Raw genomic sequence first — 20,660 nt, forward strand, 5'->3', positions numbered from 1 at the left:
CCCAGGTTGGTTCGCTCATTCCACACCTCTTATCCTGAGAAACCCGGTCCTGAGTGTCTGGAGGCCACTCGTAGAGGGGGGGGGTACTGTCATGGGTGTGTCAGAAATGACAGACAGTCGCACTGCAGTTGGTTGCAGGAGTTCTCTACATTTGTCATTACAGACATCTTCTTAGAGGCTGCCTCTAGGACCCAGCGGCTACCTTCCTCTGGCTAATTAACTCCCTGGCCTGGGTGTATAAATACCTGGTGTGTTCTAGAAGCAGGTGCTGGCGATATTCATTACTACTGGTGAAGGCTTTAGCAAGAGCAGTACTTTGTCCTCTATGGAGCTTGAGGACGCGTGCGCATTTGTCTGGAGTCATCTAAAGCTAAGCAATTTCCCCCTGTTTGTCCTTCCTTGTTGTCTATAGTGTTTAGCGGTGATCGCCTAGTGCTCATCTCCTCCCTTCCCTAGCCTGAGCCAAATGCCAGAGAAAGACAGGGCAAGGTACGCGTGCGGCGATTGGTGAAGAGCCAATACAGGGATGTTAGGGGAGACAGGGTGATGCTAGATCAACCTAGAAGGTCTCCACTTCCCCACCTTTCCTTAGAGTGACTGTAGACTTATCAGTTTGGACTGGACAACCTCTTTAACAGGTTAACAGCTGGGAGTGGAGCGACGCTCCATCCATGGCTGTTAAAGGCTGTTTTCATCAGCCATCAGCTGCTAGGAATGATGAGGGCTCGGTGTTTAAGTGCATCAAAGGCATGGAAAAGACATATGACGTACCTGTACGTCATATGTTCTTAAGGGGTTAAATAACTTTCCTTGGGACAAACCAGGCGGCTGCACCACTGTCTAAAAGACTCAGTGTGGATATAGCCATAGTAGGTGCTGGTCAGTTTTGTTTTGTTTTTTTTTAAGTCTGCAGGTTGATATTGTGTTAAGATTGCGAGCACTCGCGGTGGGTCCTCTCTCCTCTTGTACCTGTAGCTGACTGGTATTGTTCAAGATTATTGTAATTATAATTGTTTTTGTTACGTATACCCCTTTCACATGTAAAGTACCATGGAATAAATGGTGCTATAATAACAAATAATAAACAATAATAATAATATAGTTATGTAATATGGCATTGTTCCAAGACAAGACTAAGATCATACAAAAAGTAAGAGTTAGCCATTAAATCACTGCAAGAATGAATACCCGCACTATCCTCAGTTTAGAACTAGCAGTTAGTTTCGTTTCCAGTCTTTGCTGAATAACATCAGTCTGTTTCTATTTCTGTGTCTGAGCAGTTTCGTTTCTCCCTCCTCTCCTCCTCTTACCAGTGAGGTTGTGCTCCCATCCAAGAACTATCGGCTTTAGAAGCATCAGAGCAGAATCCCTTCATTGGAAAAAGAAAACTTCCTCATCAATTCACAAAGTGACAACAAACAGAATGAGGTAAACTCTGTCACACTTCCCTGATTGTTTTCTTTATTAACTCCCAAGATGCTGTAGGTAAATGAAATGCTAATGGAATTGTGCTTTGTATTTTTCTTAAATCTTATTCAATGTTAACTTTCAGGAATCATATTTGGAAGATATTTTTGCCATGATTATAGAGTTTAGGTCCAGGTTAGTGAAGAATAGATTTTCTGCTTAAAAAAAAAACGACATTATTCAAGAAATTGTAGATTGGTGACAATAGACGGAGCTGTGTTGGTTATGAATCACTTGCCCTTGATATTTATGGAATGTGGAAAGCAGAAGCTAGGCACTAGTCTGGTAACATTTAACCCCTTCTCGCTGTATCCATTTTCTGTTTTGATTATTCTTTCTTTTATTCATCTCTGCTTTTATATATTTGTGTTGTCATAGCCATAAGAGGGCATATTTATTTATTAAACCATTTTATTTAAGATATATTATACTGAAAATAGAAAAAAAAAATCATTGTGAGGTGCAATAGAGGTCAAGGCAATCCATCCCCGGACCGCGATCATGCCATTGGCGCACCTAGGGGAGTGGAATAACGCTCATTGTGCCAGCGTATATTAAATGCAACTTTCAGAGATTGACAGTGGCATTTAGCATGTTACCAGCCATGGGTGGAGCTCCTCTCCACCTGCAGCTGTTAAACGCATATGATGGCTGATTAAATCTGACTGCGGGGTCTGCGCTGGTCTCTGCAATCCAGGTACCTTGACACCGCTCTCTCCTCTGTGTTTCCGGCTCGTTATTACTGATCTGAGCCAGCAACACAGTTTGCACACTGTCACTGTGCACATCACACAATGACAGTGCACAGGCACAAAGTAGGGACTAGCCCCTGATGACGCTTCACTTCAGGGAGAGGGCAAGCGCTGTGACAGTGACCGCAGCCTCTGCCCCTTGCTCTAACGCTTTGTTTGAGTGTCCAAGCATGCACTGAGATTCTTAAACAAAGCGTCCTCACACAGAAAGTAGGGAAAAAATACAATAGCTATTAGATAGTGTAGAGAGGGAATGATGGGGAATTTTCAATGCAAGTACCGTATTTTTCGGACTATAAGACGCACCGGACCATAAGATGCACCTAGGAGGAAATTAGGAAAAAAAATTTAAGCAAAAAATGTGGTCATGATGCCCTGTTATGGGGGAGGGGGTCTGCTGCTGATACTGGTATTGGGGTAATGTCCCCCAATTCTATTAATATCCTCCATCCTGGCATGTATGGCCCCTCCTTCCTGGTATAAGTGGCCCCCATCCCATCCTGGTATGCATGGCACCCCTTTATCCTCCATCCTGGTATGCATGGCACCCCTTTATACCCCATCTTGTTATGCATGGCTCCCTTGAGCCCCCATCCTGGTATGCATGGCACCCTCTGAGCCCCCATCCTGGTATGCTTGCCACCCTCTGAGCCCCCATCCTGGTATGTATGGCACCTTCTGAGCCCCCATCCTGGTATGCATGGCACCCCTCTGAGCCCCCATCCTGGTATGTATGGCACCCCTCTGAGCCCCCTTCCTGGTATGCATGGCACCCTCTGAGCCCCCATAACGCTGCCTACAAAAAAAAATAAACAATCATACTCACCTCCTGTCTCTTCCAGAGCTGTCCCGCTCTGCTGCCGACACTCTCACTGTGTGAGCCGCGCATGGCAGGGCACGATGGCGTCCCTGTCATGCGCCCTCACACAGTGTGAGATGCTGTGCTGGAATAGTCACTGCTCCCCACGCACAGAGTCCCGGCTTGGGGAGCAGTGACCAGTCAGTCTGTTCAATAGCCGGCACACTGTACCGCAGCGCGGCTCCTGCTGCCGCACTGTGGTCAGTGTGCCTGCTATTAAAGACCATGGATATTCACTACAACCCATGGAAGTGGGTTGCAGCGAATATTCATGAGCTTTAATAGTGGGCACACTAACCATAGAGCGGCAGCAGGAGCCATGCTGCTGCTCCAGTGTGCCGGCTATTAAGAGAAATGAATATTCATTGCTCTCCACGCCCATGGACGTGGGGAGCAGGGAATATTCATTTTCTTTAGTAGCGGGCACAGCTAAGCTGCAGCAGGCGGCTGCTGCCTCCTGTGCCCCGATGATCCCCGTTGCCGCTCCTTCACACCCACCACCATGCAGCCATACAATAATATAGTATTCGGACTATAAGACGCACCCCCCACTTTCCTCCAAAATTTTGGAGGAAAAAAGTGCGTATTATAGTCCGAAAAATACGGTATATTAAAGAATAGTAGAGATGAGCGTTGTTCTACTCGAACTGTTCGCCAATCTCAAATTCGAGCTGTTTTGGGCGGTGTTCGAGCCGTTCGGCGAACACGAACAATTTGAGAAAAATTCGGCTGTTCGAGGTTATGTTCGATAACTGTTCGTGCACCAAAATCATAACTGGATTTTTTCTCAGTAATGATGAAAATTAATGTTAATACGCAGTTTGAGTGTACAGCGGGGTGGGGGGAGGGGCAGGGGATAGATCTCTGCAGGAACAATGAAGATCTCCATTTTTTTTTTTTCTTTCCCGCATTTACAGTGGGGAGGTACAATCTGTCAGCCTATCAGCAGCGCACACACGGAGCGAAGTGCTTTTTTTCACACAAGCAAGGGCATGTGTCATTGGCAGTGTATGTCACATGTCCTTGCCCTATAAGACCAAGCCATTTTCCCCGTCGCCACCATTTTCTCACTGCTGCAGCTGCGTGTTAGACGGCACCGCTGTTGCTGTGTGCGCTATACCTTGTTAATTTCAAGCCAATTTTCGCACAAATCTACAGATAGCTTGGGAGTAGGGAATAGTTGTGATTGCAGTCCTTTTAAGGACTAGGTTACAGCATTTACTATGACTTTTATCAGGCAGGTCTGTGCTCTTAAATAGATAGATTGTGGTAGTAAAGACTAATTGTAATTGGAGTCCTTTTCAGGACTAGGTTACATCAGTTCCTATCAGTTTTTGCCAAGCAGGTCTGTGCCAGTGCTGTGCAAGTTTTTTTCACAGCATTTGGCTGAATCTAGCAAAGCTAATCCTTTTTGGCCTATTGCAGAGTGTGTTAGTCAGTGGAGTAGCCTATCTGTGTTGCAAGATATACCACCTGTGTATAGAATACCAATTTTTTTACTGCACCTAGTGAAGTAAAATCTTTTGGGCATAGCATCATTCTATTAGTCCATCTATACTGACCTCCATCAGGTTGCAAATTGAATATAATTTTTTTCTGCATCTAGCTCTGAAAAAATATTGGGCTTCTAGCTGTGTGTGGGACTTGTTGTATTAGTCCATCTATACTGACCTCCATCAGGTTGCAAACTGAATATATTTTTTTCTGCATCTACCTCTGAAAAAATATTGGGCTTCTAGCTGTGTGTGGGACTTGTTCTATTAATCCATCTATACTGACCTCCATCAGGTTGCAAACTGAATATATTTTTTCTGCATCTACCTCTGAAAAAATATTGGGCTTCTAGCTGTGTGTGGGACTTGTTCTATTAATCCATCTATACAGACCTCCATCAGGTTGCAAACTGAATATATTTTTTTCTGCATCTACCTCTGAAAAAATATTGGGCTTCTAGCTGTGTGTGGGACTTGTTGTATTAGTCCATCTATACTGACCTCCATCAGGTTGCAAACTGAATATATTTTTTTCTGCATCTACCTCTGAAAAAATATTGGGCTTCTAGCTGTGTGTGGGACTTGTTCTATTAATCCATCTATACAGACCTCCATCAGGTTGCAAACTGAATATCTTTTTTTCTGCATCTACCTCTGAAAAAATATTGGGCTTCTAGCTGTGTGTGGGACTTGTTGTATTAGTCCATCTATACTGACCTCCATCAGGTTGCAAACTGAATATATTTTTTTCTGCATCTACCTCTGAAAAAATATTGGGCTTCTAGCTGTGTGTGGGACTTATTCTATTAATCCATCTATACTGACCTCCATCAGGTTGCAAACTGAATATATTTTTTTCTGCATCTACCTCTGAAAAAATATGTGGCCTTCTAGCAGTGTGTGGGACTTTCTCTATTAGTCCATCTATACTGACCTCCATCAGGTTGCAAATTAAAAATAATTTTTATCTGCATCTACAGTACCTCTGAAAAAATATTTGGGCTTCTAGCTGTGTGTGGGACTTGTTCTATTAGTCCATCTATACTGACCTCCATCAGGTTGCAAATTGAATATAATTTTTATCTGCATCTAGCTCTGAAAAAATATTGGGCTTCTAGCTGTGTGTGGGACTTGTTGTATTAGTCCATCTATACTGACCTCCATCAGGTTGCAAACTGAATATATTTTTTTCTGCATCTACCTCTGAAAAAATATTGGGCTTCTAGCTGTGTGTGGGACTTGTTCTATTAATCCATCTATACAGACCTCCATCAGGTTGCAAACTGAATATATTTTTTTCTGCATCTACCTCTGTAAAAATATTGGGCTTCTAGCTGTGTGTGGGACTTGTTGTATTAGTCCATCTATACTGACCTCCATCAGGTTGCAAACTGAATATATTTTTTTCTGCATCTACCTCTGAAAAAATATTGGGCTTCTAGCTGTGTGTGGGACTTATTCTATTAATCCATCTATACAGACCTCCATCAGGTTGCAAACTGAATATATTTTTTTCTGCATCTACCTCTGAAAAAATATGTGGCCTTCTAGCAGTGTGTGGGACTTTCTCTATTAGTTCATCTATACTGACCTCCATCAGGTTGCAAATTAAAAATAATTTTTATCTGCATCTACAGTACCTCTGAAAAAATATTTGGGCTTCTAGCTGTGTGTGGGACTTGTTCTATTAGTCCATCTATACTGACCTCCATCAGGTTGCAAATTGAATATAATTTTTATCTGCATCTAGCTCTGAAAAAATATTTGGCCTTCTAGCAGTGTGTGGGACTTTCTCTATTAGTCCATCTATACTGACCTCCATCAGGTTGCAAATTGAATATAATTTTTATCTGCATCTAGCTCTGAAAAAATATTTGGCCTTCTAGCAGTGTGTGGGACTTTCTCTATTAGTCCATCTATACTGACCTCCATCAGGTTGCAAATTCAAAATAATTTTTATCTGCATCTACCTCTGAAAAAATATTTGGGCTTCTAGCTGTGTGTGGGACTTGTTCTATTACTCCATCTATACTGACCTCCATCAGGTTGCAAACTCAATATATTTTTTTCTGCATCTACCTCTGAAAAAATATTGGGCTTCTAGCTGTGTGTGGGACTTGTTGTATTAGTCCATCTATACTGACCTCCATCAGGTTGCAAATTAAAAATAATTTTTATCTGCATCTACAGTACCTCTGAAAAAATATTTGGGCTTCTAGCTGTGTGTGGGACTTGTTCTATTAGTCCATCTATACTGACCTCCATCAGGTTGCAAATTAAAAATAATTTTTATCTGCATCTACCTCTGAAAAAATATTTGGGCTTCTAGCTGTGTGTGAGACTTGTTCTATTAATCCATCTATACAGACCTCCATCAGGTTGCAAACTGAATATCATTTTTTTCTGCATCTAGCTCTGAAAAAATATTTGGCCTTCTAGCAGTGTGTGGGACTTGTTCTATTAGTCCACCTATACTGACCTCCATCAGGTTGCAAATTCAAAATAATTTTTTGTCTGCATCTAGCTCTGAAAAAATATTTGGCCTTCTAGCAGTGTGTGGGACTTTCTCTATTAGTCCATCTATACTGACCTCCATCAGGTTGCAAACTGAATATATTTTTTTTCTGCATCTACCTCTGAAAAAATATTGGGCTTGTAGCTGTGTGTGGGACTTGTTCTATTAATCCATCTATACAGACCTCCATCAGGTTGCAAACTGAATACAATTTTTTTCTGCATCTACCTCTGAAAAAATATTTGGGCTTCTAGCTGTGTGTGGGACTTGTTCTAGGTTGCAAATTGAATATAATTTTTTTCTGCATCTAACCCAGCCAATAGTTTTGGCCTAATACCACAGTTTGGCCACTCAGCTCTGCTCGGTTCCCATCCATTGTTTTTTTGTGCAAACAACTCCAGAGTTGTGAATTAGTTAACCACCAAAATGAGTGGAAAAAGGCCTGCTGCTGGTGGAAAGGGGAATAGGCGTGTTGGGAAGGGAAAAAAAGGTTGTGTTATTGGGGTAGGTGTTAAAGCAACAGTAACATCTGCAGAAGAAAGACCATCTTCCAGCCAAACTAAAATGTCTACTTCTTTTAGCGGACAATGTGATAAGATCCCTTTCTTACGGCCACGCCAATCGCTACAAATTCCAGATGAGGCACAAAAACAGCAGGTGCTTCAACGGATATCAAGTGCTCCTTTAAGTGGGCTCTCCTCCACATCAACTTCAACATCACAAATACTCCAGTCCTCAAAGGTGTCACCCCAATCGCACTTGCTTCCTCACAGCTCCCAAATCTCCAGCTGCCCGTCTGAGTATGAGGTAGAACAGATGGTTGAGTCTGCAGAGCTGTTTACTCATACTATAGCCTGGGAATCAGAGGTCGACTCCAGCGCTTCTGTGAATCCAGACGAGGAAATGATCTGCACTGATGCCCAGAATCTTTATGAGTCGGATCCAGGACCAGACGCAGAAGGTTCTGACCATAATGTAGACCCTCATTCCCAAACTGTAACTCCTGTTGGTGGAGACAATGAGGAAGACGATGATAAGACTCAAATACCTGATTGGAGCGACAACTTTAGTTTTTTGTCAGGGCAGGAACAGGTTGGCTCTGAGGACGACGGGTGTGATAACGCACAGGGTGATGATGATGAGGTTGGAGATCCCACTTACTGTCAACCCACAGTCAGCCAAGAGATGAGGTCAGCAGAGGAGGTGGAGGAAGATGCTAGTGACGACGAGGTCAGGTTGCGCCTTCCTGGACAGAGACGTAGTACTGGAAGCACGTCAACAACTGCATCCTCAAACACAACTCTGCCTCTCACCACAAGTCGTGGTGGCTCTTCAGGTCGCATGGGTGCTAAGCCTTGCATAGCCTGGGCATTTTTTCAGATCGATAAAGATGACCCAACTCGTGTTATCTGTAACATTTGTCAGCAAAAGCTAAGTAGAGGCCAAAAAATACATAGTTTGAGTACTTCATGCATGAACCGGCACATGGACATGAAGCATAAGTTGCAGTGGGAAGCTCAGTGTGCTACAATGCGGCCTAGCCGGCCGGGCCAACCACCGTCTGCCATATCTTGTGCATCCGCGGCCTCTTCATCCTCTGTGACTGGGGGGACAGCAGTCACACCTGTTTTGGGGCGCAGACCTGCCACCTCTTTACCCGCAACAGCCAGCGTGATTGGCAGGTCATCATTTTCTTTGGAGGTGGTAACACCAGCTGGTGTTGAGCGCTGTCCGACATCGATAGCACCACCTTTGGATCAAGGCAACCTAACATGTCCGCCTGCATCTTCCTCACAGACCGGTAGTTTGCCGGGGACACCCTTATCAACCCCGTCTAAGCACAATAGCCAGCCCTCGGTCCCTCAGATGTGGACAAGTAAAAGACCATTTCCTCCTAGCCATGAGAAAGCTAAGAGGTTGAATTTCACCATCTGCAAGCTCTTGGCTACAGAAATGCTGCCTTTCCGCCTGGTGGACACAGAGGATTTTCGAGACCTTATGTCCGTCGCAGTGCCCCAGTACCAGATGCCCAGTCGGCACTACTTCTCAAAGAAAGGTGTGCCTGCGCTCCACCAGCATGTCGCACACAACATCACCGCTTCTTTGAGAAACTCTGTGTGTGACGGTGCATTTCACCACAGACACTTGGACGAGTAGGCATGGACAGGGGCGTTACATGTCGCTGACTGGGCACTGGGTAACTATGGTGACAGCAGGACAAGGGGCTGCTGTCCAAGTCTTGCCGTCCCCACGAGTTGTGCGTCAATCCTCTTTATGTCAAAGTTCCTCCACTGCTTCTGCCTCCTCAACCTCCTCTCGGTCTTCCACCTGCACCCAAAGCCTGTCTGGTTATGCCACAAGCTTTCTAACTGCGCAGAAGGGATCCTGCACACCTCCTTACTATGCTGGCAGTAGGGCTCAACGTCATCAGGCGGTTTTTACATTGAAATGTCTGGGAAATGTGAGTCACACAGCTGAGGAGTTGTGGTCAGCTCTGGAGAACCAATTTCATGAATGGTTGTCTCCACTGGACCTGAAACCAGGGAAGGCCGTGTGCGACAATGCTGCAAACCTGGGTGCGGCCCTTTGCCGGGGCAATGTCACACACGTGCCTTGTATGGCTCACGTGTTGAACCTGGTTGTCCAGCAATTTTTAGCCCACTATCCCAGACTAGATGGCCTTCTGCAGAGGGCACGGTCGCTGTGTGCTCACTTCCGCCGTTCGCATCCCGCAGCTCAGCGACTTACATCTCTACAGAAGTCGTTGGGCCTGCCACTTCACCGGCTAAAATGCGATGTGCCTACCCGGTGGAATTCAACTCTGCACATGTTGCAGCGACTGTGGCAGCACCGACAAGCCCTGGTGCAATACGTTCTGACGTATAGCCTGGGCCAACGAGATCCAGAGGTGGGGCAAATCACGCTGGAGGAGTGGTCTCAGATCAGGGACCTATGCACCCTTCTGCACAGTTTTGAAATGGCGACGAAGATGTTTAGTGCTGACGATGCCATTATCAGCATGACTATTCCGGTGATTTACATGCTGGAGCACATGTTAAACAGAATTCGGAGTCAGGTGGTGGCACAAGAGGAGGTGGAGGAAGTAGAGGAGGAGGAGTTGTATGCGGAAGGGCTAACATCTGCAAGGTCCAGACGGTCGGCAGCACCAAGGCGGCAGGCATGTGAGGGTGGGGAGATGGTTTTACCAGGGCGCATGGTAGCAGCCAAACTAGTGAGGAAGGTGCAGGAGCCCAGGAAGAAGTGGAGGACGAACTGATGGAAGACTCATCAGATGAGGGAGACCTTGATCACATTTCTGTTGTGCGAGGTTGGGGGGAGAGGACAGAGGAAGGAAGCATGATTGTTACCTCGCCACCAACACAACAGGGACTTGGTGCTCCTGGATGCGCAACAGACATGAGTGCCTTCTTGCTGCACTACCTGCAACATGACCCTCGAATTGTGAGAATTCGAAATAATCCTGACTACTGGGTTGCCACACTGTTAGATCCCCGGTACAAAAGTAAATTTGCAGAAATTATTCCTGCCATAGAAAGGGATGCACGCATGCAGGAGTATCAGCAGAGACTGTTGCAGAATCTTACATGTGCTTTTCCACAAAATACCAGTGGTGCACGTAGTGAATCTCACAGTTCCAACTTGCCAACCGTGGGACCGTCAAGTGTTCAGCACTCAAACCGTAACAGAACCACAGTATCTGCTGGTAACATCAATTTTGCGGAATCATTTCACCACTTTTTTAGCCCATCCTTTGCAAGGCCACAGGAGACAAGAAGTCTGACACATAGTCAACGCCTAGAGACGATGGTACAGGAGTATCTCCAAGTAAACATTGAAGCCATGACTGTGTCACTGGACCCTTGCTCTTTTTGGGCTTCCAATCTGGATAAATGGCCGGAGCTAGCCACTTACGCCTTGGAGATCTTGTCATGCCCCGCAGCCAGCGTTCTGTCTGAACGTGTGTTCAGCGCTGCTGGTGGTGTGCTGACAGATAAGCGCACGCGGCTCTCCACTGATAATGTAGACAGACTCACGTTCATAAAGATGAACAAATCATGGATCCGAAACGACTTTTCTACCCCTATGTCATCCTGGGGAGAGTAAAAGCTTGATGATTGGTTAAAATCACCCTACCAACCGTTTTAAGCTTTCAAATTACTAATCATGTTTATCTGTATCTTGGCTGGAAAATAATTTGGGCTTTGTAGCAGTGTGCAGCACTGATTCTATTAGGCCATCTATAATAAGCTCCACCAGATTTAAAATTACTAATCATGTTTATCTGTATCTTGACTGGAAAATAATTTGGGCTTTGTAGCAGTGTGCAGCACTGATCCTATTAGGCCATCTATACTAAAGCTTCACCAGATTTAAAATTAATAATAATTTTTAGCTGCATCTAGCCCGGAAAATAATTTTGGGGCTCCGAGATGCGCAAGACACATAAGTGCCTTCTTGCTGCACTACCTGCAGCATGACCCTCATATTGTCAGAATTCGAAGTAATCATGACTACTGGGTTGCCACACTCTTAGATCCCCCAAACTTTTGATCAACCTTTTCATTTTTAATAAAGACCAAAAAAATGGTCATTTTTGAAATTATAAGCATTAGCAGGTTGTTAGAAACTGAAATCAAACAGTTTTCAACTCAAAACTTTATTCTAGGTGATGTTACATTTTCACATAGGACCCCTTGTTCGAAAGGAGCTTCTGAACTCTCTCGTCCATTGAATTTGTCAGGTTTTGGATGGTTTCTGCTTCAATTGTTTTGCATGAGGACAGAATACCCTCCCAGAGCTGTTGCTTAGATGTGAACTGCCTCCCGCCATCATAGACACTCCTTTTAATGATGCTCCAAAGGTTCTGAATGGGGTAGAGGTCAGGGGAGCATGGGGGTCACACCATAAGTTTGTCCCCTTTTATGCCCATATCAGCCAGAGATGCAGATGTTTTATGTGCAGCATGAGATGGTGCATTATCATGCAAAAAAATGATCTTGCTGTGAAATACACGGTTCTTCTTCTTGAACCATGGCAGGAAGTGCTGTTTGAGAAAATCCACATACATTATGGAGTTCATCTTTAGCGCCTTCAGGGATCCTAAAGGGGCCGACAATCTCTCTCCCCATGATTCCAGCCCAAAACATTACTCCACCTCCTTGTTGGCGCTGTAGCCGTGTTTGCGTGGGGTGTCCATCAACCAGCCATCCTCCACTCCATCCATCTGGACCATCGAGCGCTGCACGGCACTCATCCGTGAACAAAGCAGTTTTGAAATCAGTCTTCATGTAATGTTTGGCCCACTGGAGCCGTTTCTGCTTGTGTGAAGTGGATAGAGGAGGTCGACAGGATGGCGTATGCACAGCTGCAAACCTCTGAAGGACCCTGCATCTTGTTGTTCGGGGGACTTTGGATGCACCAGCAGCTTCAAAAACTTGTCTGCTGCTATGACAAGGCTTTTTTTGCCACTGCTCTTTCAACCTGACGTAATTGCCTGTAGGAAAGAGTCCTCAATTTGCCCTTATCAGCACGCACACGTGTGTACTGTGAATCAGCTACATACTTCTTGATTGCCAAGACACTTCATCCTGATCATCGCACAATGTTGATTGTAGTCATGCCTTGACCTAAACACTCCACAATTTGTTGCTTCTCAGCAGCCGACACATCCTTTTTCTTTCCCATTTTGGCAGAAAATGTAGGCTGCTTAATAATGTGAGACAGCCTTCTTAAGTAGTCTTGCCTTTCATTGGACACACCTGCCAAACTAATTAGCACAGGTGTCTGCAATTGCTTACAGTGATATAAAGAGCCCTGACACACATCACCATCAATGAGTTTAACTGACAAACAAACAAATTCTTCCCTTATCACTCCTAAACACTTTTTGCATAATAATTTGGAACACAGTGTACATGTGCTTTTCCACAAAACACCAGTGGTTCACGTAGTGAATCTTACAGTTCTAACTTGCCAACCGTGGTCTGTATGGAGTTGTTCAATAAAGGGCCCAAAATTAAGATAACATAGATGGGAGAGGTCTCTATGAATAGGAATTCCTAAGTATTTGATACCCTGTGAGGGCCAGGCAAAGGGAAAGTTGGACTGGATGGAATCCTATATGGATTTGGGGAGGGAGACATCGAGGGCCTCAGACTTCGCTGCATTGATTTTAAAATTTGACCATGTAACAAAGTGATCTATTTCAGCCATAACAGCATGGATGGATATATGTGATTGAGTGATATATACTAGGACATCATCAGCAAATAGAGAGCACTTGTACTCGGTGCCTCCCACCTCAATCCACCTAATATTGGGGTTATGGCGAATTGATGAGAGCAGGTGCTCCGTCACTAGGATGTATAAGAGAGGGGACAGAGAACATCCCTGCCTTGTCCCATTGGTGATTGTGAAAGGTGATGAAAATGTTCTGACGCGCCCCCTGGGCCTTGGGACACCCGGAGCCGGACGCTTTTTGGTGGATGCTGGTGGTTGTAGTCTCCGTGGCGGCGACCCGGTTCCGTGGCTCAGGGCGGTCAAACCAGTGGCGGAACTATTTATGTGGTTTTGATGTTTAAATGTCCGACTACGCCACCCGTGGATTGCAGTCAGAGTGAACCGCCGCTCCAGGGCAGACCGCTGAGGCTGGTGTTGTGGGTGCAGCAGAGCGTAGCATAACTCCCCACGGGAGGAGTATAGCCTCAGGGCAGTGTATGCGGAGGATGGGGGTGATGGTGCAGGGCAGCAGCAGTAATGACACGGAGTCAGTGATGCAGTCCAGGGCCTTTACTCACAGTTCTTATTATCCAGACCACGTCTGCAGGTAACGGCTGCCCACGTCGTACTGTGCTCACCAGGTGAGGGGCTCAGACAACTCCCAGATAACTTTGGAGCGCTTCACAGGATCCCCTTTGTGTGTCCTTTGTCTGGCCTTTCTTACCAACCCTTCTGTCCGGCTGCCTCGGGCCTCCTCTTGGTAAACTTGGCGCCAGTTTCCCTGACCCTATGTGGTGCCTTCCTAGCGGGTGTAGCGAGGGGCTGCGCCACATAAAATGTCACAGCCTCCTGTTTCTAGCTGAGGGTCGTTTCCTGCCTCCACTAGTTTCGGGGACCGGTCTCCCCCTTTGGCCTGACCCCTCCACGCAGGTGGATTCGGGCGTGCGGTGGCGACTCGCCCGTCCGCACCCCAGGGATCCCTTCGTTCCTCGTTCCTGGAGCCTTCTCCGCTCCTCTTCCTTCCTTCTCCCTCTTCCAGGCCTGGGCCTCTGTTACTAGGCCCGCCTCCGGAGCAGAGCTCATGCAGAGCCCCTGCTCCCTGCCACTTCTGCTCAGACTTCTCTGCACTGAACTAAGATGGTGCCCACCTTTTATACTCCCTTCTCAATGCACCCAGGAACTGCTTCCTCCCTGCTCCTGCACTACAGGGTTCCCCTTCCTCAGTGTTCCCTCCCCCCACTCCAGCCAGGGACAGGGACTGTCGTGCCCATCTCAGGGGCATATTGGTCGCCCTGCCCCACGGCAATGTGGTGTAATACATGCAGGTGTCGGGTCCTGATCCACACTCCATCCTTACCTGAGAGTGAGATATCACACCTCTGGGTGAGGTGCAATACCTCTGTAGCAACCGAGCCCTCAGGGTGCTACAGTTCCATTTATCTTCAGCCTAGGTGACGTATTGCGATACAGGGCCGTGATTTTGGCTATAAAAGGGTCCCCTAGACCCCTACCCCAAGCTTTTTAAGAGAATCATATATGGCGTGCCAGGAGACTCTATGGAATGCTTTCTCAGCATCCAACGAGAGTATCTAATTACAAATTTTTAACTGCATCTAGCCCAGGAAATACTTTGTGCCTAGTAGCAGTGTCTGCTAGTCAGCGGATTATCCCGGCTGTTAAGCAAGCTACACCACCTGTAGTTTGGACACTTAATTTTTTCAAAGGAAATGCTTCGGGACCACGGGATACTCAGTGAAGAGCATCAGGAGGCACCCCAAGGCATAGGGGCTGGGACTGGCAATAGGATGCCTTGCGGTGGACAGCCGAGCTCGATCCTTATAAAAGCTTTTTAACTGCAGCAGCTTTAGTGGACGCTACTGGAGCTGGAATTACGCGGCTGCTGGCATGAGACTTGCCCTCCAATAGATCCTTGTAAATGGATTTAAAGTGTATTCATTCAAATTAGAGAGACAATTTAAATTAAAAAGCTTAGAGCTGCCTCCACCACAGTAGGGCTCGCTCGACCCACCAGCGGACAGGCACCAGTATTGGGAGAGGGGGGCTGGCCGTCAGGGTTCACCGCGGCTCTGGCACAAACCCGGCGACGCGGAGGTGGCACGGGCAGGAGCGGACTGAACGTGTCGGCTTCTCACTTTTTGGATTTTAGAAGGGCATGACATGCCTATATCTGTCTCTCCCCCTCCTTTTACTCCTCCACCTCTTTTCTTTTCGCATGACTATATGTACTTGTCACTTTTCCATGTGTTAGTTGTGTCTTCTGAGCAGTTTGTCAGCTTTTGGACACCTTTGAAGGTGTTTTCTATGTGTTTCTATGTGTTTTTGTTTGCCTGCCATTGGTTTTAACGGTGTTCGAAGGTGTTCGACGAACAGTTCGACGAACAGTTCGGCGAACACACGGGTGTTCGACGAACCGAACCGAACTCGAACACTACGGGGGTGGCTCAACACTAAAGAATAGTTTTGATTACGGCATCAAATAAATAAGAATTTAGATTAAAATTTCTTTGAACTCCGGACCACCCCTTTAATTAGGTGCATTTCATGCTGTGTCTACACCAGAACTAGAAATCGGCTGTCACACACTGACAAAGGTTTGCTCCATAGTTTAAGGTGCAATCTGTAGTTATCTGTACTAAATGTGTCAGCAGTGGTGTAACTAGAGACTGATGGGTCCTGATGCAAGATTTGGAATGGACTCCCCCCTCCCTTCCCGAATAAATGATATATTAATTTCTATATATAAATATATATTTATATATATATATATATATATATATATATATATATATATATATATATATATATACACGTGCATCTCCCTAAATTAGAATATCATCAAAAAGTTAATTTATTTCACTTCTTCAATGCAAAAGCGAAACTCATATATTATCTAGTGTCATTATAAACAGAGTGATCTATTTCAAGTGTTTATTTCTGTTAATGTTGATGATTATGGCTTACAGCCAATGAAAACACAAAAGTCATTATCTCAGTAAATTAGAATGCTTCATAACACCTTGAAAAATTATTTTAAAATCCTAAATGTTGGCCTACTGAAATGTATGTTCAGTAAATGCACTCAATACTTGGTCGAGGCTCCTTTTGCATCAATTACTGCATCAATGCGGCGTGGCATGGAGGTGATCAGCCTGTGGCACTGCTGACTTGTTATGGAAGCCCAGGTTGCTTTGATAGCAGCCTTCAGCTCGTCTGCATTGTTGGTTCTGGTGTCTCTCATCTTCCTCTTGACAATACCCTATAGATTCTCTATGGGGTTAAGGTCAGGCGAGTTTGCTGGCCAATAAAGCATAGTGATACTGTTATTTTTAAACCAGGTATTGGTACTTTTGGCAGTGTGGACAGGGGCCAAGTCCTGCTGGAGAATGACATTTCCATCTCCAAAAAGCTTGTCGGCAGAGAGAAGCATGAAGTGCTCTAAAATTTCCTGGTAGACGGCTGCACTGACTTTGGTCTTCATAAAATACAGTGGACCTACACCAGCAGATGACATGGCTCCCCAAACCATCACTGATTGTGGAAACTTCACACGAGACCTCAAGCTGCTTGGATTGTGGCCTCTCCACTCTTCCTCCAGACTCTGGGACCTTGCGGAGTGTATCACTGACTTCCTTCTGGACATCTGTCAAGTCTTCCCCATGATTGTGGAGCCTACAGAAACAGACTAAGGAACCTTTTTAAAATGCTTAGGAAGCATTTGCAGGTGTTTTTTGTTAATTATTTTAATTTACTGAGATAATGACTTTTGTGTTTTCATTGGCTGTAAGCCATAATCATCAACATTAACAGAAATGAACACTTGAAATAGATCTCTATATAATATATGAGTTTCACTTTTTGTATTGAAGAACTGAAATAAATTCAATTTTGATGATATTCTAACTTAGTGAGATGCACCTGTATATATACATATGTCCCTTATCCCAGCCCTGTCCTGGTATATATCCCCCATCCTGGTATATACAGTATGTCCCCCGTTTTGCCGGTGTTCTTTAATGTATAGAAGAAAATGAACCATTATACTTACCAGGGGCATACATAGAAGTCATGGGGCTCCATAGCAGAAGTATAATGCACTCATCATTGTCCTCCATATAGTATAATGCAACCCATAGTCATCCATATAATATACTGCACAGCTCATAGTCATCCATGTAGTATAATGCATATAATGCACAGCCCATAGTCATCCATAGTAGTATAACTATAGTAGCATAGTAGTATAATAGTAGTGTAACGCACCCCCATAGTCAATTATAAACTATAATGCACCCCGTAGTCATCCATAAAGTATAATGCACCCCATAGTCATCCATAAAGTATAATGCACCCTCATAATCATACATAGTAGTATAATGCACCCCCAAAGTCATCCATTGTAGAATAATGTATCCCATAGTCCTCCATAAAGTATAATGCTCCCCTATAATCATCCATAGTAGTATAATGCACCCTCATAATCATCCATAGTAGTATAATACACCACATAGTCATCCTATAAAGTATAATGCACAGTACTCCATATAATATAATGCACCCCTATAGTAATCCATATAATATAATGCACCCTCATAGTTATCCATAGTAGCATGACCACTGATTTATTTATTTTTTTGAATAAATAAACCCCTTTTTTCGCTCCTGCGCCACTTGCATCATTTTGTGAAGCCAGCAGGACTCGGCATGTGACGTCACTGCCATGCGACCTGTCATGTGCACGCCGACGTCAGCTGGTGGCCTGTTATTGGCTGTCAGCGTGTATTGTGGTGCCTAACTTTGTCTCTGTCCTGCGCTGGATGACCTTGTGGTAGGGCCTTCTCTTGGAGTGCACGCTCCCGACTTACGGGGCCTATGTGTCTCCTGGCTCTGGTACGTATCAGCACTTTAGCAATCCTGGGACCTGTAGTTCTCCAGGGATTCCGGTTTATTTTACTGGGTCGTGGAGATCCCGGCAAGCTTCGGACCCGGTGTCCGGTAACTTCTTCTTAGGGGTGAGCTAGTAAGGCTCCTCTGCCCCCTATGAACTAACTCTCTACTCCTTCGCCTTCGGCCTACTCGAGCCCTCAATAGGCCACTTACACAAACGGCAACGTGCTGCGTTTCACCGATCTTATGGCGCCGGCACACCTAAAGCTCACCTCTCTGAGCTGCAACTGAGTCTAGAACTGGATAAGCTCCACTGCAGGGTAGGATACAGGAGCTGGAACAGGCATTTGTCCTCTGAGGTAACACGTCTCAGACTGCACTGGACTCACTGCTAATCCAGACTCTCACTGCAACTCACACTAGACTAACGGCTGCCTGGCTTCACCTTCCCTTATATATCTCCCTAAGGAGCTCCCTCTGGTGGTCTGAGCTGGAAGGTGGAGATGTGTGAATGGTTATGGGGGCCTCTTGTGGAGGAATCCTTCAATACACCCTTCTGGGTCTGTGATGTCAAGCACAGCTGGGCTTCACACTAACAGGTCCCCAAATGTAAATTATTGCTCACCCATACTGTATCAAGGAGTCCTGCGTCCCCCCATGTCAACGTGTCAAAGTGCAGCCCTGACACGTGTTTCGATAGATGCTTTTTCCGGGGGGCATTATTTTCTGGTTTAAATTTGTATATGGAGTAGAAGGCCCTTTCTTAACTATGTTGACGTCCTGGTTGTGTCCTTTTATTTATTATTTTTGTGTGTCAGACATTGTGGGACTTTCCTTCCACAAAGCTTTCTGAATATTTTTCAAAACTGTCATGAGCGTCAGACAAAGTTTAAAAAATCAAAAATTATAGAATAAAAATTATGTGCGGTATAATTTGCGACTTTTTATGTTTTAATAAATTTATCCCTCAGGCTCAACTGACAATATCACCCATCACAATATTATTAGCTTAAATACAATGACTCTCTAACACATGATTAACACATGATGAGCTTAGATACATAGGCTCAACATCACACATAATAGACTTACATTGGCTAAGCAACAAAGCATCAGCTATCATGAGATGGGTTACTTGGGTGCAGCAGGATACTATCAAGCAAGAGAGGCTTAGATACACCAGCTCAGATATATTTATGACAACACTAGATACCCAGATTCAACGGTACAATATTTTTCACATGATTGGCTTAGTTATCTAGACTTACAATCAAAGCATAAAAATGATAGACTTAATATAACGGATAAGTAGCCCAGTGCGATTAGATACAAGCTCATCTGCTGCTAATTAAAGGCCCCAAAATCTGTCACTACAATGCCTACTATCCTGGAGCACACAAGCATGGAATCTGGATGTGTGGTCTTTGTGCACACAGGGCGCCGAGCTGCCAGTCACAAGATGGCTGCTCTCATGAACAGTTACATAGTAACATAGGTTGAATAAAGACTTGGTCCATCAAGTTCAACCTGTCTCATCATAAGATAATGACTGGATTTACTGTCACTCTATCATTTATTTCATGTTTACAGACTGCCTGATGGATTATAACATATAATATAATATATTCTTCTCAATGATAAAAGGACCTCTTTAAAGGAGATTCCAACATTTAGAATCGTGGACCCCAAAAAGAGTTAATACCTTCCCTCAGTCCAGCCCCCCCCTGATGCTGCGGTGTCTATGTGAAAAGTAGAAAAGACATAAAATCAAGCTCATGATTGAGACGTTTAGGCGATAATGTTTTGATGCTGTAGGATTCACGTTTTTTTAGATGGAGGATACGGTTACCTTCTCATCTGCCACAGGAGATCTGTTTGAGTACTTGGAATTGTAATTGGCTAATACAGTGACTGAAATGAAATGATCTGGGATTGGTAATATGGTCATGGCACTTGTGATGGTAGATTCATGCTGTGAAATGCAGTCTCTGTCATACTGGGGCGTTCCTCAAGCTTACCCAAGATTGCATAGTCAACGCATATGATGGCGTACTCAAAAGAAAAGAACCGTGCTCTGGTGGGGTCTGCAATTATAGTACGGGTCAGTATGAGTAAGAGTCAGTTTGACAGCCGACAATTGTAGAGTTCACAGAGAGAAGAAAAGATCAATTTCTGAAAGATGGCCTAATGTTTTCAATATTGGAAATCTGAACGCAGATGCGTGTATGGATAAGGTAGGACTTCTAAGGATGAAGCAATGTGGGAAGCCGGCAGGGTTGGTTCAGTTAGCATTTTATATGATAGGTCAATTAGTACAGAACAGTGTCACATCAGATTAGTCCATTTGTTAAAATAAGAAAGAAAAAACTGAGTAAAATCTGATAAAATCAAATAAGACACTCAAAAGCATCAAACTAAAGGCCCCATCA

The 20,660-nt window shown here is 44.8% G+C and overlaps 1 protein-coding gene across 1 annotated transcript in view; it reads left to right on the forward strand.

Moving 5' to 3' along the window:
- Positions 1 to 1,235: 1,235 nt before the first annotated feature.
- The window catches only part of LOC141271284 (interferon-induced protein with tetratricopeptide repeats 5-like), a 33,871-nt gene continuing 14,446 nt past the window's right edge, over positions 1,236 to 20,660 (forward strand). Inside the window, exon 1 of the mRNA XM_073681402.1 lies at positions 1,236 to 1,428. Coding sequence (XP_073537503.1) covers positions 1,424 to 1,428 — 5 coding nt within the window. The 5' untranslated portion in view covers positions 1,236 to 1,423. The remainder of the gene's footprint in view (positions 1,429 to 20,660) is intronic.

This window comes from Phyllobates terribilis, unplaced genomic scaffold, assembly GCF_046119375.1.
Source record: "Phyllobates terribilis strain yellow unplaced genomic scaffold, ASM4611937v1 Scaffold_5__5_contigs__length_657084704, whole genome shotgun sequence".
Taxonomy (NCBI): Eukaryota; Metazoa; Chordata; class Amphibia; order Anura; family Dendrobatidae; genus Phyllobates; species Phyllobates terribilis.